This window comes from Oreochromis aureus, linkage group 4 (assembly GCF_013358895.1).
Source record: "Oreochromis aureus strain Israel breed Guangdong linkage group 4, ZZ_aureus, whole genome shotgun sequence".
Classification (NCBI taxonomy): domain Eukaryota; kingdom Metazoa; phylum Chordata; class Actinopteri; order Cichliformes; family Cichlidae; genus Oreochromis; species Oreochromis aureus.
In genome coordinates, this window is record NC_052945.1 from 6,836,131 (window position 1) to 6,858,947 (window position 22,817).

Below are 22,817 nucleotides of genomic sequence, written 5' to 3' on the forward strand. Positions count from 1 at the left end.
TTATTTATTTATTTATTTTAATGTAATTCACTGATAATCCTCGTGGGGTGATGCGATGGCAGTATTTATACACAGGAGTAAAACTGTGTTATAAGTTAAAAATATCTTTAACTTATTACTTAAAGTACACGTAGTTCTAATCATAAAGGTGCAAAATACTATTGTACTGTGTTCATCTGTTACAAAAATGCGTGTTGTGCAGGTTTTGTGCCTTTAAAAGCTGCACTGTTTGAACCCGAGCTATAGCCTTCCTGTGTGGAGTTTGCATCTTCGCCCCTGGGTACTTAGACTTCCTTCTAGTCAAAATACATGCATATTAGATTATCTGTGAATTCTGAATTGGCTATGGGTAAGAGGTAGGTAAAGTCCTTGAAGTGCATAAAATAAAGTGTTTTGTGAATGTATGGTAAACACTTCAAGTGGTCAGTATGAGTAAAAAAACAAAAAGACATATAAATGTGAGTGATATGGAATTAATGACAGTAAAGTCACTCAATGTGGATAAACTGAGATGTTATAGTGAAAGTTCTTTAGACATCTTAGGCTGTTCGTCATAACACAAAAATCTAATCGTGTGGTAATGTGTGATATATTATCAGCACACATATTTATTTGCTTTATCAACTATCAGCTTTCACCTTATTCATTACATTTGTTTCCTTGTTTCCTGATTCAATCAATTCTTAAACCAGGAGATTACAAGTTACCAAAATAAATTACATATTGTAAGAAGACTAAAATGTGTATTTATATCCATATATTTTCTTATAACAATGTAGAAATGCTCCATCAAAAGTAGATAGTCTTAGATCTGTGTAGGTTCTTGGTGATCCAGGTCACGGTAGTCTTAAGAGCTTGAAAGTTTAGACGGTGATTGGACGTCTTTAAGTTATTCGAGGACATTGCATCATCGACTTTAAAAAAAAAATCATCCCCTCTTAAGAAACAACTCCCACTAGGGTTTAAGTACCTGGAACTCTTCACCTTTTAGACGCCTCTTGGATGAAAGGTGAGACATGTTAAAGACGTCCAGTTGCCTTCTTTGAAGCTCTTACATACAGGAAATTACACTTCATTTGGATCAAAAGCTGCAAACTTGAAGCTAGTAAATGTTAGTTAAATAGTTAGCCATGGTAAAACTAATTTGAAAATACAGGTCATAGTGTTGAACAGTGTACAAAACACTGAAGCAGTTAAACCAATCGTTATGTGAAGTGAATGCCAAATATGGAAGAGAAAATTGGTTAAACTTTTTTGAAAAGGGGGAGTAAAATTGTAACATGCTAGTTATTTACTTTTTGTTTTGTAGTTTATGTCAATAAAATTTGCGCAGGGATTATACACAAATATCTAAGCTGTCTGCAAAAATATGATAATGGATACCACCACGAGTATGTGTAATAGTGGGCATCACAATCATTTATGCCCCCCAGTGGTCACAGTGAGAAATGACAAAACTACTTTTTTGTGGCTGTTTGCTGCCAGAAACTGTTTAAAGTTTAAATTAAATGAATTTAAACCACTTTAGAGAAATATACAACTCCCATCTTTCCATGTCACCTTTTTTGATTTTAACATCAACAGTAAAAACTTCTTTTATGTCACATGATGCTAAAGCAACAGCCCATACAACAAAAGCTTAGTTCTTAATGCGGCAGACTGGGTTTCATTTCACCCAGTCCCTTTGCATCATGTCATCCCATCTCAATCCTAACTTTCTGACCCTATCACTATGTAATGAAAGCCAAAAATGAATATATACAAGTTCGTGCCAAAGGAGTCCTTTTAATCAAAAACCTCTCATTTTCCATGTGAATATACACTTGAAATTCCTCTCAAACAAATGCATTTTCTTGAAAACATTTTGGAATACAGACTAAATGCCAAAGAAAGGCACTTCACTAAAACTTGACTACAAGACACAAAAAGAACTATACATATTTGTTTTGACATGTACTCGAGTGACTGTGAATCATCACAGTGCGCCTTCAGAAATCAAACAGTTTGCTTTGTAGATTAACAAAATGCAAAAATACAAACACACTTGGCAAAAATCCACTGAAAAAAATAAAGCATCAGGTTTGCAAGCCAAAAGCATGAGTCCAGTGAGACAAACAACGATAACACATCCTAATTTTGATTGTTTTTAATGGACAGGATTTATTACAGCTGTATTGCTTGACTTGACTTACAGTAACAACAGTCTTAGATGGTATATGTACAGTAGCTGTCTCGGAGCCGCTTATGCTGATCTGACCAAACTGTTAAACTCCAAACCATGACGTCCTAACCAGCCTGATAGGAGGTTCGGCACACTTCGACATCGAAATCTATAAAATATCCCCTACGGTTCTGTGCTTGTGTCAGCCTCTGATATGCTCTGCTATCTGCCTATACAGACAAGCTTGTTATGGAGCAGTTGGGTGCACATAAAGATCGATTAATGTGTTTATGTTCTCTTTAGTTGTCCCATCTGCTCTTTCTACGTTTAGGTGGTTCAGGGACAGCAAAGCTATCGCTTCCTCTGTCCCTCCCATCTCCACTCCCCCTGTCTCCCCCATCCCTATCACTCCTCCGATCATCTCTGTCCCTCTTGCTTCCATCTCCGTTACGACTGTCACTGTGGCGGCTGCTGCTGTGGCGATCACGGTCGCCGTGGCGGTCACGATCTCTATCTCTATCCCCGTGACGATCCCGGTCTCCGTAGCGATCCTCGCTACTGTATCGATCGTTCCTGTCGCTATGGCGGTGTTGACTGTCACCATGACGCCCCCGGTCGTCCCCGTGTCTATCACGTGAGCTCTCTCTCTGTGACGGAGGTGCAGGGGGAGTGTAGCTGTGGTGTGAACTGGTTTGACTGGTGGGGGCCACTGAGCTCAGGGAGCCAGCACTGGTGAAACCCACCATGGACAAGGTAGCACTGTGAGACCGTTCTGAGCCATTGGCAGACTCTGTTGGCACAGAGCTCAGGCTGCCGGCACTGGTCCATCCTGAGGAGCCACTAGACTTGGCACTGAGCTTTGGGGGGCCGCTGGATGCAGCTACAAAGTGGCTCTTATACTGAGCCTAGAGGAAAAAGAGACATTATGAATGACTAACTACCTTAAACCTAAGGCATTTATTCCTTTCTAACAAAGAATGGCCAAAGTAAGCGTACAGAGTAGGTTTAAAATTAACTCATCAAGATGCAACTGAACTGCTTTTCAGCTTTGATTTAAGCTGCTAAACAAAAAATACTGAATTAAGCACTGAGGAGTTACAGAAATCTTTATACATGATACATGGAGGTAAGTCTAACATATACAAAGGAGTATTAGGGCCACACTGAGGAAAAACAAATATTATTGATCCATCCATCCATCCATCCATCCATCCATTCACTTCCGCTTATCCTTGTCAGGGTCGCGGGGGGCGCTGGAGCCTATCCCAGCTGTCATAGGGCGAGAGGCGGGGTACACCCTGGACAGGTCGCCAGTCTGTCGCAGGGCCAACACACAGGGACAGACAACCATTCACGCTCACATATTCACACCTAGTGACAATTTGGATTATCCAATTAACCTATCCCCACAAGCTGCATGTCTTTGGACGGTGGGAGGAAGCCGGAGTACCCGGAGGGAACCCACGCAAACACGGGGAGAACATGCAAACTCCACACAGAAAGACCCCGGCCTGATGGTGGAATTGAACTCAGGACCTTCTTGCTGTACGGCAACAGTGCTAACCACCGTGCCACCGTGCTGCTTATTGATCATTTTGAGAAAAAAGTAAAATTTTTGAGATTAAAGTCGAAATACTAACTTGAGTTAAAAGTCGAAACGTGCAGATTACTGCTGTCATTTTAAGGCAAACTGCCACGGCTGCTATACCCTCTACAAAATGCCTTGTGTAGATGATTTGTGATGATATAACATACATCCTCTTTATTGAACGAGGGTGGAACCATCGATAATCTTGCCTCTGTCCATTACCAGCCCTTTCATTTTGTACAAATCCACTCTTCCAAGTTTGTGTGGGTTTTCTGTTTGACCAAATGCAGCTTCTGCATCTTCCTTTCACCGTCCTTATACTTATCACCACACTGTGTTTATGTGCTAAAAGAGAAATCATTTCTTTCCTTGTCACTTAAGCTGAGTCTGAAGTACGATGTCTGTAACTCTGAGGATACAGCAGCCGTGGAAATTTGTCTCGAAACAACAACTGTAATCTCCACATTTCGAATTTTTTCTCTAAATCGATTTTCAACTTTTATTTTATTCTGAAAATGATCAATAATATTTTTTTTCTTAATGTTACCCTAATACTACATCGTAAACGTGCATTTGAAATCTCTCTAGGTATGAATAATTATAGGGCATAAAGGAGAATGGCAGAAAAATTAAATTAGTGAGTACCTGGAAGGCTTGTTTCATTGCAGACATGCGATCCCCCATTGCCCCAGTAGTTGGTTTGCTGTAGCCTTCATAGCTACTAGTGGAAGACAACAAGCTACTGGTGCTGCTACGTTCCTGTAAAGAAAACAGTTATAAGTCATTATCTGTTATTGTGGGCATGTTGCTAATTAATTTACAGTGTGCATTAATGATTACAATCATTAGGAGTTTCACAGTCTACTAATCAGTAACTTACAGAACTTTCAGCCCCAAGGCCGGGTCTCTCTCTGTAACCAAGACCACCTCCACCAATGTTCAGTTTCTTTCCTTTGCCACCCTTGAATCGTGACTTCCTGAACCAGGGATTCTGGGGAAAACAAAACAAAACAAAAACAATGCAAATGAAGCAAAGTTTACAAAAAAATCAATTAATAAAGTGATGCATTTAGTCCAGATAAGTATTATTTGTGAAGCTCTGAGTTATTTATCTAACCTGCATGGCCAAGTCCATCAGCTCTTTGGAAACAGCCTGATTTGCTCCCTCCAGATTCCGCACCAAGTCCCCAGCAAATGATGTGTCTTTATTGGTGAGGAGAGTGTAGGCCACACCTTTCTCTCCAGCACGACCCGTTCTACCGATCCTGTGGGTGTGTGTGTCGATGTCTCGTGCAACGTCGTAGTTCACCACTGTGCGAATGGACGGGATGTCCAGACCACGAGCTGGTGAGAGGAAAAAGGGGAGCAAGGAAATGTTAGAAGATTACAATTGTGTTCATACAGGCATGTGTTTCTCAGCTTGCAGAAAATTAAATTGCTGCAGAAAGTGATGAAAACTTAAAGAAAAGGGAACAAGGAAACCTCAGTCTCAATCCAAACTACAATTTTGTACACACCAGCTACATCAGTGGCCACCAGAACGGGCAAGTTCTTCTTCTTGAAATCACTGATGACCTTGTTCCTCTCACTCTGGTCCATATCACCATGCAGGAGGCCCAGGCTGTAGCCCTCTTGATTCAGGTTAGTAGCTAGCTCCTCACAGTTGGCCTTCTTGGTGACAAAAATGAGGACCGATCCTGTGGAGGTGAATTCGACCAGCCGGCGAGTCAGCCAGCCCCATTTATCTGACCCACTGACCAGCATCTCCACTACCTGAGTCACATCCTCATTGGCCTTTTTAGGGAGGATTAAAATAAAAGCAGTGTCAGGGCATTTTGCTGCATTTTAATGAAAGCCTAAAAAAACATGTTATGTACTTTTCACTACCCTGTTAACATTTTAGAAGCATTAACATTAAAAGCATTAACACTATATTTACCTCTCCGATGTCTCCCTGCACGACACGAATGGGATCAACCAAAATGTCTCTAGCAAGCCGTTCTATCTTCTTCCGAAATGTAGCACTAAACAGAAGAGCTGAGAAGAAATTAATTAATCAATATTAATATATAAATTCTCAGTAGTTCCATTATTTGCATTAAAAAAAAAATGAATCATATCACTTACTCTGTCTGTCTGGGCGAACGTGGCTGGCAATGGATCTAACCTGATATTCTAAAGAAAAAAGAAAGCAAACAAAAAATGATTTCAACATACTGTAAATCAGAAAGAATAAAAGCACAACATCTTTCTTAGAGCAGTGACAATGATAACCCACCAAAGCCCATATCAAACATTCGATCAGCCTCATCAAACACCAGGTATGTTACTCTCTGCAGAGACGTGGCCTTCTTTTTAACGTGGTCTATCAGACGACCCTGCGCAAACACACACGTGCAGTGAACTTAATGCTTATTTTGCAACAGTGCAGCAAATGCTTCATCCTTTAACCAGGAAAAATGAAAAAAATGTTCTTACTGGAGTGCACACCACAATCTCTGCACCCTCCTGCAAAGCCTTGGCTTGCTCCCACATGCTGCCTCCTCCATATACAGCCACTGAACGCAATGAGTAGGCTTTCCCAAAGCGCTTACATTCTGCATGGATCTAGTAAATATTAACAGTTACACACCATACTGAACCATCGCTTTTAACATTATAATTTCAAATATACCCTTTATACGCCACCCTTCTCTTACCTGCTGACAAAGCTCTCTGGTAGGGCACACAATGACTGCGATGGGTCCTTCCCCAGGCTCCAGTTCCTTTTGGTCCATGATATGAACCAGCATTGGCCAGATAAAAGCTGCAGTTTTGCCGCTGCCCGTTTTTGCAATGCCTATCATATCACGTCCTGACAGCGCAATGGGGACACCCTAAAATGCAAATTTATTCCCCATTAATAACAACTTATTTAATTTTCACCCATGTGGATATCAAAACATTAAATTGCAATATACCTGACACTGAATCGGTGTGGGCTGAGTATATTCAGACTTCCGAATTTGGTGCATTAGTTGCTCATCGAAGTTAAAGTGGGCAAAGCTGGTACAAGGTTTTGGAGGGGCCGCACCAGATACCTGAGAAAGAACAAAACAATGAGCAACAAATAACTTAATCTTTATTTCACAATCCATGTTGCTAGTAATATTGGTGATAAAGTTAAAAAACTAGATAAGAAAGCTTAAACTACATGACTATCCCTTTATTCACAGGTACAAAAAATGAATAACAGACTTACTCGTAAGTTCAGTTTATGCCTCAACTCCAGCACCTGAGTTCCAGTCAAGCTGCTGAGTTCCTCGTGCTCTTCGTAAAAGTTTTTCTCAAAGGGTGGATAATCAATCTATGAAAAATTGCAAAAAAAAAGAAAAATGTACAATTAAATAGTTATTATACATGACAAATACAAAAACAACAACAACAACCCCCCCAAAAAACTAAACTGTGTGTTTTCGGTCAGAATTATGAACTTTACCTCTGAGTGGTCAATAGGAGGAAGTGGCATGATGATTTTCTTGGTTGTAGAGGGAATTGGATTCCCATCACTGTCATAATCAATGTTTTCCTCCTCTTCTTCCTGTGTCAGCCCGGCGGTGGGATTCTCTGCCATGTAGCGGAAGTAAGCTTCCTGCAGAGATTAAATCATTTCAGGTGAAAAAGTGAGCTGGTTTGTCACTTACTACAGCCTCCAGGGTGAAGTGACAAATGAGACTTTCAGCTTTATAGCACAAGCTTAACATACAGTTCAAAGAATACTCAACAATTTAAAAACAAGAATGAAATGCATTTAAAAAATACTGATCCTATATGCAACCTGGTCAAACAAAAGGGAAGACATGAGGCTTTATAACATTAGAGAGGGTAGACCTCTCTGACCAGCAAAGTAGAGGATTAAAAACTTTGGAGGGCTCACTCACTTGCTCATCTTCTTCTTCAATGTCATCACGAATACCCCTGAAATGACAAGCGGAGAAAAAAAACTTCCCTGCGGCTCGTTCGTACACCAAAGACAGCCCACATCCCACTATGAGTACGATCAATCTGCTTACCTCACAATATCTTTTTTTTTTTTAAATTTTTATTTAGCAAAGCTACTGCTGGATTTTTTTTTTTTTTTTTTACATTTTTTCTTGGAGAAATTTGAATGATATGTTATGAGTAAAGTTTAACAGCTTTTGGCAAATTAAGCCACTTTTAAAATTAATTGTAATTTTGATCCAATTGTGGGAAATTTATTTTTTCCTGTTGAAATAATTTTATTTAATGCCTAACACCTAAATCAAGCATAAAAAACAAGCAAATATAGAGTCTTACTTGGCTGACTTTTTCTCCTTCTCCTTTTCCTCTAGTTTCTTCATGTCTTTAGCTGCTTGGTTCTGAAAAATGAAAATAAAATAAATCTGTTAAAGGCAGAATTTAGTTTAGTTTGTGTCTCTGCTTATCTGTAAAATTCTACTAACCTCAACTTCAGCCATGAAAGCATCCAAAGGGTCATCTTCGCTGTCTGAGCCACCACCTGACTGCATCTGTTGCCGTGTGGGTGAGTTTTCAGCTGGGATGTAAGGCAGATCCACATTACTGCTGGACTCCTCTTCATCATCTTCAAAATATCTAAGAAAATAGGAAATATGCAGCTTATGCATTTACTCACAATCCCAGTATGTGCTGCTATCAAGGGCTGAAATCAATATTTCTATTTCTGTACATATAAGAGATATGTAATACTCACGCATTTTCCTCATCAAAATTAGCTCTTTTGGTCCCTATTTTGTAGAATGATGGGAGCTGCTGGCTCTTCCCATATCCACCACTTCCAGATCCTGGGCCTCCAAATGATGTGTGTGATTCCTGAGTAAGGTGAGGCTCTTCTTTTTTTCCTGCGAGTGAAAATCCCCCAAAGCCAAAACCTCGCTTCACACCAGGACCACCTTTGTTCCAGTTCATGGCTGTTCTGAAAAGAATTTAAAAAAAGAGCTCTTAGAGAAGTCTCTAAAATCTTAAACCACCCCTGTTACACTTCCCAATTTAAAGTTAAAAAATAGTTCCTTCTTTCAGTTCTTCTTTCTCCTTTGTCACACCAACCGTGCTTCACTACATCCACGAACCTCTGTGGTCTTCCTCTCTTCCTCCTTACAGGCAGCTCAGTTTTTAAAACCCTCAGCCTCATGTCTCTTTGTTAGGAAGCCAAACATCATCTCTCGCTGCTAACCTTCTGTCACAAAACACTCCTGACACTTGTCTCCACTGTCCGTTGCTGTGGATGGTTGACCCCAGGTATTTAAACTCATCCACCTTGACTACCTTGCATTTTCACTGCTACACCTGTCTCCCTCTAATTTGTGTACATGTATTCTGTGTTGATTATACGGACTTTCTTTCCTATTCTCACCAGACCATAACTCTCACCAGTTCTCTTCCTCCAGCTCCGTAGTCTCACTACAGGTCACAATGTCATCTGTGAAAACATCATAGTCCACGAAGACTCCAACCTGACTTCATCTTTCAACATGTCAACCTCCACTGCAAACAACAAGGGGCTCAGAGCCGATCCTTGATGTAATCCTACCCCCACAGTGAACCCATCTGTCACACCTACTTCATACCTCATCACTGTCTCTGTCCTCACACATGTCCTGCACCAGCTTACATGCTTATCTCCCAGTCCCCACTGCCTCATGCAATAACACAGTTCATCTCTTGGCATCCTATCATACACTTTTTCTTGATTCACAAAGACAAAGTGCAGCTCCTTCTGACCTTTTCTATACTTCGTGGCTCTTTATTAAAGGTGCCCTCAGCACAATCTGACTCAGCATTATTGACACCTCTCTCTTTAGCCGGTCACATGGTCAATAATGTCCACTTCTAACACGGGCATTCCGGCGGATAATGACGAGTTTACTAACAAATAATACGGATTGTAAGTACATTACATCCCCTACTGCGGAAACCAACTTTAGCTGAACAACAGATGCGCAGACGAGCATCTACGACTATTCACGTCAATACGACTATTATGATAAATACACAAAATTCATGAAACGCCTTTATTGATATCTATGACGGTACTACAGAAACTGCTGTCTATTGGCGGGTCGCATATTTGTTAAAAAAACAACAGCAAAGGATCGACGTTACGGTTTCTAAAGCTTACCGTATAAGCTAAATACGAAGATAAAAGTAAACACAATACATTTTGATTGCCCTGATAGCTTCGAGAGGTTGTTTGCGTCGTAGCAGTTGGACAATAACAGCACTTGGACATGATTTATCTGCACCAAATGTTAGCGTTAGCTCAAGGCCGCAGTAAGGCCGAGGAGGTGTGCGACGTTAGGATCGACACTTTGCCGTGAACGAGGCGCTTTCACAGTCCAGCGCAGCATAGAGCTTCATTTTTTTTCATTAGCCGAAAGCATCGATCCTGTGTAATGCTAAACGGTAGGGAGTATTTATTTACCTGTTTCTTATTCCAATAAAAGCGCCTCTGTTTTCAGTAGTCCCCCACGGTGCTTGCGTCACCCGTGTGCGCGAGGTTTCTTTTTGCGCGTTTCGTCATTCGCTGGCGACACGGCGCTCAACCCATAAAGCACAGTAGAGAGCTATCAAAAACATCCTGCCCGAGAGGATGGTGCGCCAAATAAGTTAATCTGAGACATAGTATCACAGCAACAAGGCATTTCTGCTCCGAGCATTATACGGGTGAGTTATCAAGGTGTTAAAGTAAAGGCGTTTCTGACTGTAAAACAGGTTAATGTCGCCGTTTTAGCTAACTATGCCAGCCTGTGTCCTCCATCACAGCAACATTAGCGAGTTTAATAATAATAATAATAATAATGATATTATTATTGTGGTACTAGTGAATGATTTCTTTATTTTCTTTCGCTTTATTCACGCTTCTCCTTCTTCTTCTTTTTTGTTGGTGCTGACGGTCGTTCAGCAAATCTGTTTGCGTAGCCATCATCATTACTGCAACGTAAAATCCGACCGCTTCTAGACTTAAAATGACAAGAAGAGAGATGTCATCCGTCAAACCAATATTTACTTCTACAGGTCATCTAGCTGGTTGTTTTTACTTTTCTATACAAGGTTTAGTAAGTGCTTTAATGAACGGCGATAACTTGTATGCAAAATGAAAACGAGGAAAGACTGGTTTTGCTTGTTTGGCGACGTACCAAAGCATTAGACATGTTATTGTCTACAACTTGTGTTAAATTTGATTATATTTAATTTAATTAACCACTACTACAACTGAGTGAGGCTAGACCGCTACATACATTTTTTTTCTTTCTTTCTTGTTTCCACAGTTATTCCCTTTATGTGTTTTTGGCATCAAATGTAACACACTTGAGAGGATCGATGTCTTTTCTTGTAAGTATTTGGCCAAATTCTTCTAAATTCTTGTATTGTCTAGCAGGGCTGGCATCATGAGAACTGATTCTTAAGCCAGACCATGCCTTATGTCTAATTGTATGCTTTTATTCATTATACCCACTGAAGATTGTCACTGTTCCAAGAGAAGGATTAATCCCTTTAAGGGATTCATCATTAGTGTATTCATGTTTCTAAAATTCACACAGCAAAGAAACACTTTGCCTTTCGATCCAGCACTGCTTATAGATATACAAGACTGGACACAATTGCTAAATGTGTTTGAAACAGAGCTTTGCACAACTTTCTCTTGCGCAATATTAAAGAAACTTCTACAGCTGCACCTTACTAAATTAACCAACTTTATTCAGCAACATTAAATGTGCCTATATTTATGTGTAACCTTTCCTTATTCTTGCTTGCATTTCTCTCCTTTTTTCCATTAACTCTCTGTGTATGTCAGCGTTGGGTATCTGAGAAATTGAGTGTGGAGAGCCTGCGGGATTTGGAGTTGTTTGGAGGTGAGACTCAAAGCCAAATTAATTTTTAACCACAGGGTTCACCTTTCACAAACCACTGACCATTCAACAGCACCAACAGAAAACAACTTTCAGTTTTCACTGAAGCTTTGCTCTAGTTGAGTATTTACTTTGCTGTGAATTTCACAGTTATGGAAGCTTTCCATCCCCTAATCATCTGTCAGCAGCGTTCTTAACTTATTGTTTCACTTTACAAAGGAAAATTATGAGAGGATGGCACCCACAACTGATGTCATGTGGGCTTGCCACGTATTTGTCATGCTTCTTCTGAAGTTGTATTTGGCATTAAAAATGCTTATTTTTGACTATTAAATATTTTATTTCACAAGTAATTAAATGTGACTATCCTTTTAATGAATTAAGTTGCAGTTGATCACATATACTGTACACCATTAAAAATGGGATACACAGTAGGTACATATGTGAAACAATGAAAAGAATCCAGATCATTTAAACATGTGGTCACAAACAAAGATAAAACATACCTAAAAGAAAAAAAATAGTGCAGTCCTAGGAATGGCTAAGATGCAGAACCCTCAGAGTCCCAGGCCTCTAGTAGAGGACCCGAGTTTGAGGAGCACATACACATACCATGGCTCGTGGGTGAGAGGGAGATTTATTTATTTAAATAGGAAGAGGGTACAATAGTATTAAAATAAAGATGGGAATTAAAATGCTTTTGTCTTGATTATTTTGGTTCCCTAAGATTCCTGATCTGGGAAAAAATGAAAAATATTCACAAGTTTACAGCACTGGTGCAACTCTGAGTCTGAAAACAGTGTGGAAATAAAGCAAAAAGGGGAAAAAAGAAGAAAGGCATGCATGTGACTGAACTGTGCAAAAGGTCCACAGCCATTAGTTGGGCGTAATTGTTTTGCAGTGCTCAGCTGACAGAAAAGTATGCAGACATTGATAAAAACTGATCTGAGGTCTGAGACATACAGTTAAGGTAGATGGACAATCTGCAGCTATTTCTTAGTCCCCACCTTCAGTGACTGCAGTTCATGCATTAATTCATTAATGACTGCACCTTAAAGCTACAAGAAACTCTTTAGTGAGGTGTAGAGGGACTGTTGCAATGAGGGTGCTCCAGGTTTTGCAGGGTTCATAGCGCTACAATGTCACAGTAACATAATTTAATGTAATTGGTTACTGAAGAAACATCCATATTGTTGTAAAGACTACAAAGTATGGTGTCTCAGTTAATTGGGCTCCAAGGAGTATAGTGTTAAACTCATTACACAGCCTTAGCAATGGATGTCTGTGTCTCTCACTTTGTCTTACTTTTTCCCAGCTGACAGGTCATTTAACTCTGAGCAACTTATTTAAGGTTAGATTTGGAATAGTTCAACGTACATACAAGGAACATTTATGCAACTTTAAAAAAATAATAAAATCTTGATATTGGCAACAGAGTTGCTTTGCTAATGTGATGAGAGTTGTAATGATTTGTTAACTCTTGTTTCTGATATTCTATATAGTTTTTACCCCTCAGCCATAAAGGGCTGATGGGGAATTGTTGTCACCCTGCCAGGTGGGCAATGTGGACAAATTTTGTAAATGCAATAACTGAAGAACGAAGCAACATGCAATTTTCAAATTGACACCATATGTATAGCTACCAAAAAATCTCGAAGAAGTTCATATCTGATCAATACTGAATAAAGATCGTATCTCGACCTTAAGGTCAGAGGTCAATTTTTATGAAAATCTTGTGAATGCAAAAACTCATCTTTGTGCTGTCAGACTCCTCAATAATTAGTATTATAATTGTGATATTCTTGTTATTTTTGTCAAGTGTTTGTTTTTAATGAGAAGTTGTTCAGTATTTGTCTCATTTTCATTTTAATGCATGCAGATCATTGCTCAGAGCTGCATTTTGATCAAGTGTATAATTTCTGTTTTGGCTGTGTTCCTGATGGTTAAAATAACGTCTGGGAAGAGCCAGATGGGTTTAGCGAGATTGTTTTGTTTTTTTATTTATTTTTATTTATTTATTTTTTTAAGAATGAATGAAGCCTTTAAAACAGATAATTCTGTGTGGGTGGCCAACAAAAGGACAAAGATGCTGAATTAGACAAGTGACATGTGAAACCAGCAAAGCTCATTTATCAAATTTTGGTTCATGCAGCAAACCCTTACTTCCAGAGGCTGTGTTAACCAGTTCAAAAGCTTCTCTAAACACAGATCCTTCTCTTGTTTTGTTTGTGTACATGTTTTTATGTCATTGATGTGGTTTTTCTACCCCAGAGCAAGCTCAGGGAGTCTCTCACAGGAAAGTAAGTGTGGTACTCCTGCCACTGCATCACCCCATGTGCCTTTTGTGTATGTGCGTGCATGCATGTATATGTATGTGCGCACACAGAATAAGCAGAATCCACTACCCCCTCAAGGCTTTGCACATTTTTATATGCATGACTGTCCAGTTCATGACACACACTGTACATGCTTGTAGCATAGAAAGCCCTTTTCACCTCACTCGCAAGGGCTTCTGTTTTGTGGTTTATAGACAAGCATACCTGAAAGAGATGAATTAATTCCCTCCTACAGTTTATTTGAAATATTCTGAGTCCTTTGGTGTGCTGCTGTTTACATTTTGGCCTTCAGGCAGCTGCTGTGTTTTGGATTTTGATGGGTTTTTGTAGCTGTACTAAAAGTCTTGACTAACATTAAAAAGATATTGTGTGTTTTTACACTTCCTGTGTGAGGTGACGGCCCCTATGTTGAGTTGGTGGTGAGCTGAAAGTGTTACACTTTGATGTCTGCGACTGTGTGTCCCTGCAGTTTGTTAATGGATGGAGTTCCATGTGTTGAGCTTTTGCAATGCATGGTAACCCCTTCTAACACATCACAGTGGCAGCGTCTAGTATACCCCATGTGATTAGATGGCATTCGCCGACATTCCCTTAAGCGATGGCTGCCAAAGCATGTTTGACTTTGCCGTCATGCCAGTTTTAATGTGTATTTAATTTAAACTACATAAAGATAATTCCTTGTGGCTTGGTTTACACAAGAAACAACTCTTGGTTTTTATCTGTGGGGATATTTTCAGAGTTGTGTGTTCCTGATCTTGATCTTGAAGCCATCTCCAGCCTGTAAGAGTAAATTATGATCAAAGAAGGGTGCTGTTCTAATTTTGACTGTCTCTCTTACTGCTGGTCGCCATGGAGACAGTCCAAATATTCATACATCTTGCTGTCATTTGCCTCCACAGCTTGCTACTGCAGTCTGTCCATTTCCATCATTTTAACAGAAGTAAACTGATGGAATTCAGGAGTCCTCACTTTAAAAAAATATAAACTGTTCTCTACATGTTATGTAAAAAGTTTTTAGTTTAACTTCTGTTTTTGTTATTGGAGAATTAGTTCATAGCATAGATGGTATAAGAGATGGTGCAGCTACCGTGAAGTCTTGTTCTGAGGCTTTGAAATGAGCATTTACACTATTAGCTTCTTGGTTGCAAAAAAAAACAAAAACAAAACAATCAGATGTAATGGAGAGGGGCAGGTTTGACTTTGAAACTGCTTGCTTATTGGCTTGTGACTTGTAATTGACAAGTTTTTAGCACATGAGCATTCACACATGGCTTTCAGATAGAAGGCAGGGTTAAGGCACTTCACAATTGGCCTGGAAGCTACTTCCATGTTTTTATACTGTCTGTGGTTCAGAGGAGTAACCATATACAACGGATGCACTGTAATTCTCTGGAGTAATTAAAATTGCAAATATGTCCTTAGGGGTTATTGAGGTATTCTGATTAAGTGAAGCTCTGGTCATTATTTTAATGATTAAACTTATAGTTTGCCCAGTTTGTGTTACTAATTTTTTCTAATTCCACTAGTGCTATGGGTCATGCTAACACACCTGAGTCTCCTCTCTAGTGATCTTCTAACAGCTATCACACATAAGACTAAGTCTCCAACTGTCACTCACAAATCCTTTTGGTTCAGTGCTATAACCACTGAGGTTCATGCCAGAACTGATCTTCGTTCACTGTTTCCTTTTCTCCTCCAGGCCAATGAGGACAGTCAGGAGAGTCTGACCTCCTTCCCTCGTCGAGACACTATGGGCAGTTTCCTTCCTGACAGCAGCTCTTATGAGCTCCTTGCTGTTATTGGTAAGTAAAATCAAAGACATGCCTCACTTAATTCAGTTTTTGTTGGCAGTAACAGATTTGTTTTGCCTGCACTGGCTAAAGAACAGTTCCTCGTGATGGTTTTTTTTTTTTTTTTTTTTCTCTTCATAAAACTAGATCACCTAGGGTTTTTCCTGACTCCTAATGCACCCTTTAAGCACAACTGGTCTCCATATAGTTAAGGTAGTAGCTTTGGGTGACCTTCATTAATGTCGTTCTTGTTATTTATGGCCAGTTGTTAAACGAAATGTATTGATGCTTGAGTAAAGAACGCTCAACTTAAAAATAGTTACATATAAAAAAAGTGGTCAAAGGAACAATAAGCTTTTTCTATAGCAATAACTCCATCAACCATTCATTTAGAATTCTTATCACTGCTTTTTTTTTTCTCAGTATTGATCAGAATGTAATCAAATGTACACAGACTGGGGTCACCTTCCTGTAAATTATGATAGCTCGTGAGCTGGATCTGCTACTATATCAGTAGTTTAGAGTCCTGGTGGTTTTTCCTTCCTTTTAAACTAAAGATGAATGTAAAAAGCTTCTTTAAAGCCTTGATTGTTTTAAGTGTAGTTAACTCTTAAGGATGTGTTGTTTTGTTTTGCTTTGTTTTTTACTGTTAAAGGTAGTATTAGGATGTAAATAAAAAGTATTGTTAAGTTGTGTTTGTTTAGCATTTAACAACATAAATATTCAAACAAACAGAACTGGAGGATGACTTTGTCTCAGTGATTTGAATATTGTCTTGTAGGTCGGGGCTTGGACAATTTAATGACTGTTAACCTGGCTCGATATAGACCCACTGGGGAGCATGTGGCCATCCGACGGATTGACTTAGAGTCATGTACTAATGACATGGTTACCTACCTGCAGGTTTGAATTGCTCAATGCCTTCAGTGTGCATGACTTGACTCTATCACCGTCCTCCCCATATTTCATTTTAGTGCTTATTTGAGAATTTGTCTGTTTGTCAGCCTCGTAGTCTATTACATTTTATGTAATCTTCTCCTCCCCATCTTTCATTCTGACATAATAAGATGTAGTTTCCTTTCTGTCTCGCAGGGTGAACTACATGTGTCAAAGTTGTTTCACCACCCCAGTATTCTACCATACAAGAGCGTCTTTATAGCTGAAAATGAATTATGGGTCATCACACCTTTCATGGCTTATGGTAAGAAATCCAATTTCTTACCTTATCGCTGTTTCTCATACGTTATGCAACTAAATTTATGTTAACAATTCATGAAGCAGCCTCTGCTAATGTCGGAGAGCTTTCTGATCACGATCATCTGTTTTTTTTTTAATCTTGCAGGGTCAGCCAGAGATCTCATCTGCACACATTTTACAGATGGTATGAGTGAGCTGACTATAGCATACATTTTGCTAGGCATGCTCAAAGCTCTTGAATACATCCATCATATGGGATATGTGCACCGGTAAGACAAGCATGTGGTTTAATTTATATTACCCTGTCATTAAAATTAGAGATGGCACGATACCACTTTTTTATGACCGATACCGATATCATAAATTTGGATATCTGCTGATACCGATATGAATCCGATAGTGTGTTTTTTTTTTTTTTTTTAATCAATAAAACTGTTTTGTTAATATCTTGCTGCTTTTTGTATAAGTTCATACTCAAGTTTTAAAAAAAAAACAACAACACTAAAGCTATTCTGTTATACCTGTATGTTTAAAAAAAAAAAAAAAAAAAAAAAAAAAATACACTGCACCCAAAATATTTCATAGTTCAGCAACACTGATCAATCTAATAAACTTAAACCTACTCCATCCTCCCTATTCTGGTATTTTAAAGAGTAAGCAACCTAATAGGGTTCTAAAACTCCCAGCAAAAAAAAAAAGAAAAAGGGAACCACCCACCCTCCACCTCATGATGCTTAATCGACGTAATCAACTTTAATTTGATGCAGTGTGGAAAAAAAAAAATGCACAGAAATCAATTATTTTTCCAGAATAATTAAATAGATTCAACATCTTTCTTCAACAGAATTGCAGACTGCACAGATGGTATCTTCCCAAAGGAAAAAGTACTATAGCTTATTAGGGTATATTAGACTTAATAGTTACTATATACAGTGATGGACTTCTGTACATTTTACATCAGATTAAAACTTTGGGTGTAAGATTCGGATAATTATTTATTAAAAGCTACATATTTTAAATGAGAATAAGAAAGAAAAGTATGTCTTTGTGCCCCCCTTTTCCCTGTTAATGCCCTATCGGCCCCCCTGGCTAAACTTTGCTAGATCCGCCCCTGCACAGTTACCAGCTGTCAGTTACGTAGAAAAGGATCCTGGTGTAGAAAGTAATATTAAATACATTCTAACAACAGCTTATCAAGCTTAAACGTGCTGCTGTTGTTCAGCCGCTGGTTTCCTCTTTCTGGCGCGAAGTGGGCCAAAAACAAAGAAGAGAGACGGACTCGCGACAGAAAAGCCGATCAGCTGATCATTGATCAGTTTCATGATTGAAGTAGCAACAAGAGAGGGAGGGAGAGAGAGGCACTCGCTCCATATATCGGTTGTTAAGCTTAACGCGAGAATGCTTTACAAACATTCAGAGATGAACTTACACACTTGCTTTACTTCTCTCTGGGATAACTTCCTCGGAGATGAAATGCCGGATTGCTAGCGAGGCTACAAATACACTACGGTTATGAGCAGAGTTACGCCATGTCGCAAGTTTTTTTGAGGTGCTTTTTTGATATTTAATGGATCGGATTACATTTTTTATTTCCCTCCGATATCCGATCCAGTAATTTACGTCAGTATCGGACCGATACGTAATATCGGATTGGTCCATATCTAATTAAAATACAATCATTCACACCTCATAGGATATTGATTATCTTAAATGTTTTGGTTATGCAGGAGTGTGAAGGCCAGCCACGTTTTGATCTCTGCAGATGGACAAGTCTGCATGTCAGGTCTGCGGAGCATCTTTAGCCTCATTCGACATGGCCAAAGGGCCAAAGTGGTCCACGACTTCCCCCAGTATAGCGTTAACGTGCTGCCGTGGCTTAGTCCTGAAGTGCTGCAACAGGTACTACATTTTTCAACACTGAGAATGCTGTTCTGCAGTTAATGTTAGAGGCTGCAGAACTATAGTTTTCATGCTACACGCACAACGAAAATGACCAAAAATGAGAAGAAGAGTACGGGTGAAACTGACAGTTTCTGTTTGATTTCTTTGAAGAATCTCCAAGGCTATGACTCTCGATCAGACATCTACAGCCTCGGCATCACAGCCTGTGAACTAGCCAATGGACACGTTCCCTTCAAAGACATGCCAGCTACACAGGTAAGCAGAGATGTGTCAACACCCTAAATAGTCTCCTACAGGGCCGTGCAGAGACGTTTATAGGGGCGGGTGCTCAAAGCTAAAAAGGGGCACATTGAACCAGGGTGAATAACAACAACACACATTCATCAAGAATCTAATATGGGATCGCATCATACTATATCACTGTTGTGAGGCAAAGCAAACGTAGCCTATGTTTTACCTGATGGGTACAATGTTGCTGTTGAGGGGTTGCTGCTGCTCCTGCTGCTGATAGTGTTGGAGGGCAGGGCTGTGTTGATCTGAGACTGTAGACATTAAAAAGTCCATAGGAGAGATGGTAGCTGATTAAACAAGTGTCATGAGATAATAACAAAATGCAAAGATTGGTGACAGCGCTTGGAACCATAAGGCAACAAAAACTGAGAAATAAACTAGACCCTGCCTGTGAATCACTCTTTGCCTCTCTTCCTCCTTCCATCCACTCATTTCATCTATCACTCTCCACTTGCTGTCCATCTGAGAACAAGGCACAACTTGCTATTGCAATAAACTATTATTTAATTTTCCACACTTAATGATAACAGAAAAATGTTATAGAAGCAAAACATTTCAGTTGTGCTTATTATTATTTTTATACTGGAATACCTCTCCAACAACTGGTACATGTGTTAATGTTACCTGTGCTCTTTGTAATCCAGCTGCTGAGGGATCCACTGCCTTTAGTAGCCTCACACAGCTCCTACTGTTTCCTCCTCATGTCCTTACCAGCCATGTCTGGACAATGTTATATTATGAGTAATAATTCAAAAATCCATATACATAAAACACACACATGCATGCACACACAGTGACATTTTAGACCTTCTTCAGAATACTGTATATACTGTGGGCACAAGTTTCCATCATGGTGTTGATCCAGAATCCTTCCCTTATTATTTATTACTAGAGCTACAATAATAAAGCAATGAGGGAAAAAAATAATAAATTTATAATAATGTATTTATGATGATTCCATTTGTTTCACTATCCACTCTGTGCAGGAAGAAAGCTTATTACATTTTTAAACTGTAGAGATACAATAATTTTGCTGCTGTAAAATCAGCATTTTGTCTTATTTAAAATATAAATCTAATATAATCTGTTTCTTAATGTATGTTCTTTAAAATACAGCGTGTTTTTTAAAATATTATAATTATAATAATCCATTATTATGTGGACATGCATATTAGATCGTTTTAAGTGAAATATAATCCCTCCAGAAAGGCAGGAAAAGCCCTGTAACTTACTTTAAAACTAAATATGTTCCCTAAAACGGTGGACAGAGCTACAGACCCATGACAGCCTTACCCAGTGAGCCAGCAGCTATGACCAGCACTACTTGTGCAGTTAATAAAAGGACAGGTAAAGTTTGTCGCGCTGTTGCACACACAGCACGCTCGTTTGTTTCAGTTCGTCAGTTGCCACAAGACAGCTTACCAACGTGTACGTAACAAGCTAATACTCCTGTGTGCTTTAGACTACAGTGTACGCTGTACACCTACTTACTGGTTTTGTCGCATCAGTCTGTGTCTCTGAGTTAATTTGTGTTTCTCCTACAGCTCCGGACCGCAAAAAATGCGCGTGCTCTTTGTGAGCTCGTTCCCGGCTCGTAACCAGCGCGTTCCGCCGTCAAGGGCGATCATTGGTTAATGGTGATCATGTGACTGATGCAAGCCAGATCCTTTTATTTAGCAAAAATGTGATTAATAGTTAAATATTATTGTTGAGGGGCACAGACAGGACTCCACACGCACACACACATTTAAAAATTTTTTTTAAAATTTAAAAAAAAATTGCCTTAACAAAAGGGCACTTTGGGCACCCATCAGGAAAGGGGCGGGTGCTCAAGCCCCTTCCGCCCCCCCTCTGCACGTGCCTGGTCTCCTATGTTACATTTTGACTGTAGAAAGTAATTTAATGGTAACAATATTGGTGTTATTTTCATTTTGATCTAAACTGAAGATTGGGGGCAAAGCTGAACACTAAAACCACAAACTCTAAGGTGTGCAAGAAGGTCATTGGGTTAAACTAATACTAGCTCATTTCCACAGATGCTACTGGAGAAGCTAAACGGGACAGTCCCATGCTTGCTGGATACCACAACTATACCACCAGAGGAGCTGTCCATGAAGCCTTCCCGTTCTGGTGCTGACTCTGGGATCTGTGAGGGTCCTGGAGCAGGAGGAGTCCGACACTCCAACGGTGAACCCTCGTCATCGTCAGGAGGACACCCATACAACCGGACGTTCTCCCCGCAGTTCCACGCCTTCGTTGAGCTGTGTCTACAGCGAGACCCAGAAAAAAGGTTGGCGAAACTCTCCCTGCATATTTAAAGTACATATGCGATAAATGCACTGCAACTGCTTTTAGGAATGTGTTATGACAGGGATACTAACTGTTTTCCCAATTGCATTTCTTCAGACCATCTGCAACCAGTCTTGTTGGCCATCCCTTCTTCAAACAGGTGTGCAAGATATCAAATTAATTATAACATTTTCACTTGTGTACATGTATCAGTATATAGTATTTAAAGTGTTAGACAATTGTGGGAGAGTTAGAACATTTAATTTTGTTAAAAATAAGATATGAATTGGTCGTGTTTCAGTTTGTTCTCTAAATCTTTTTGTTTTCTTAGATCAAACGGCGACCTTCAGAGGCCCTACCTGAGCTGTTGCGGCCCGTCTCACCTATCACCAGCTTTGAAAGCTCCCAGCCTCAGGACTCACCTTCTGGACTTGCCAGTCTGGAGTCCGGTCTCAGCCACCTGGAAGTAGATGACTGGGACTTCTGACAGTGGAGGACTTGGCGGGAAGATGTTTATATGAGAAACTCTCTGAGCAGATGGGACAAGATTAGTTTTTGTTATGGCCCCTATGTGTATATAATACTAAAAGGAGTGGCTGTTCTCAGACCCAGGTTACAACCCAGCAGCCATCCTGCCTCTTTTGACATCTCTCACGCTTTTGTTCTTTAGATATGCACAAACTCTTGCACTGCACTGATTGCCTCTTTGTCTCTCTCTCTCACACACACACACACACCTACACCTGTTTACAGATTGTACTCTCACATTACAAGCCCCCTGGAGCTAAAACAAAACAGGACTCTCACTTCCTCATGCTAGTGTTGAGGTCAGAGAGTCTGTGTTTGTAGCCTAAAGAGTCTCACAAAACAAATTGGTTTGAAGCTGCTACTAAATATTCAGAGGGGACACTCTACCTCGTGTGAGAACAGGGCTGCTTGATGCGGCCCATATGCTCAGTGAGACCACCATAATGGCGCACAGCGGTCTTCACAGCTGACTCGGTTAGTCTTCTGCACCAGATGGAAGGTTTTGCGTTTACCTGGAGGGTCAACTAAATTAACAGCATGTAAACACATTTCTTAGCTCTGCTTGTGTTACAGTGTAAACTACATTTCATGTTTCAGGCAACTCTTCTGTTGCACAGAGGTTAAGATTAACGTGTTAGTCTAACCATCAAAGCATAGACGTATGTATTTGCTTGAACTTACTCTGGGTATTATCTCATGTCGAAAATGAATGTTTTATTGGTGCTTGTTTTGTCTGCATGTATATTTGAAAGTGAGGGCAAAGCATTGTGTTGCAAAACTCAAACTTGACTTTTAACAATAAACGTGGTTGACATTAACTTTTTATTTTGATGGCACCACATAGTG

The 22,817-nt window shown here is 39.7% G+C and overlaps 2 protein-coding genes across 6 annotated transcripts; one reads left to right on the plus strand and one right to left on the minus strand.

The window, feature by feature from the left end:
• Window positions 1–1,765: 1,765 nt before the first annotated feature.
• Window positions 1,766–10,314, minus strand: ddx42 (DEAD (Asp-Glu-Ala-Asp) box helicase 42). Of its 3 annotated transcripts, none has more exons than XM_031725840.2 (18): window positions 10,210–10,314; window positions 8,482–8,703; window positions 8,213–8,363; window positions 8,067–8,128; window positions 7,670–7,706; window positions 7,228–7,380; window positions 6,991–7,095; window positions 6,710–6,829; window positions 6,449–6,625; window positions 6,228–6,356; window positions 6,028–6,127; window positions 5,877–5,924; window positions 5,689–5,786; window positions 5,267–5,543; window positions 4,867–5,093; window positions 4,630–4,740; window positions 4,395–4,508; window positions 1,766–3,066 (listed from the first exon to the last, which is right to left on the minus strand). In XM_031725840.2, exons 2-18 carry the CDS (start codon window positions 8,694–8,696, stop codon window positions 2,461–2,463), a joined length of 2,730 nt encoding a protein of 909 aa, XP_031581700.1. In that variant the 5' UTR covers window positions 8,697–8,703; window positions 10,210–10,314; the 3' UTR covers window positions 1,766–2,460. The 3 variants fall into 3 exon arrangements, with proteins under 3 accessions (XP_031581700.1, XP_031581701.1, XP_039467320.1); XM_031725841.2 differs by having other exon boundaries at window positions 8,482–8,698; window positions 10,210–10,295; XM_039611386.1 differs by lacking the exons at window positions 7,670–7,706; window positions 8,213–8,363; window positions 8,482–8,703; window positions 10,210–10,314.
• On the plus strand, window positions 10,314–22,789 carry strada (STE20 related adaptor alpha). 3 transcript variants are annotated; one of them, XM_031725844.2, is made up of 13 exons: window positions 10,314–10,451; window positions 11,057–11,120; window positions 11,584–11,641; window positions 13,910–13,938; window positions 15,674–15,776; window positions 16,546–16,667; window positions 16,857–16,965; window positions 17,107–17,230; window positions 18,689–18,860; window positions 19,014–19,118; window positions 21,191–21,444; window positions 21,561–21,603; window positions 21,775–22,789. In XM_031725844.2, the coding sequence occupies exons 2-13, from the start codon at window positions 11,109–11,111 to the stop codon at window positions 21,928–21,930; spliced, it is 1,287 nt and encodes a 428-aa protein (XP_031581704.1). In that variant the 5' UTR covers window positions 10,314–10,451; window positions 11,057–11,108; the 3' UTR covers window positions 21,931–22,789. The 3 variants fall into 3 exon arrangements, with proteins under 3 accessions (XP_031581704.1, XP_031581702.1, XP_031581703.1); XM_031725843.2 differs by lacking the exon at window positions 13,910–13,938 and having other exon boundaries at window positions 10,359–10,451; XM_031725842.2 differs by lacking the exons at window positions 11,584–11,641; window positions 13,910–13,938.
• The last annotated feature ends 28 nt before the right edge of the window (window positions 22,790–22,817 follow it).

What these genes read in the sequence shown, in the direction of transcription:
- ddx42 (XM_031725840.2), bottom strand. Translation starts at nt 8,696, where the DNA reads ATGAACTGGAACAAAGGTGGTCCTGGTGTGAAGCGAGGTTTTGGCTTT. An exon ending in AGATTGTGGTGTGCACTCCA is followed by an intron (nt 6,128 to 6,227) that starts GTAAGAACATTT and finishes GTGTTTGCGCAG; the next exon opens with GGTCGTCTGATAGACCACGT. An exon ending in CAATGAAACAAGCCTTCCAG is followed by an intron (nt 3,067 to 4,394) that starts GTACTCACTAAT and finishes TTTTTCCTCTAG; the next exon opens with GCTCAGTATAAGAGCCACTT.
- strada (XM_031725844.2), top strand. An exon ending in GGATTTGGAGTTGTTTGGAG is followed by an intron (nt 11,642 to 13,909) that starts GTGAGACTCAAA and finishes TTTCTACCCCAG; the next exon opens with AGCAAGCTCAGGGAGTCTCT. An exon ending in GTCCTGAAGTGCTGCAACAG is followed by an intron (nt 18,861 to 19,013) that starts GTACTACATTTT and finishes ATTTCTTTGAAG; the next exon opens with AATCTCCAAGGCTATGACTC.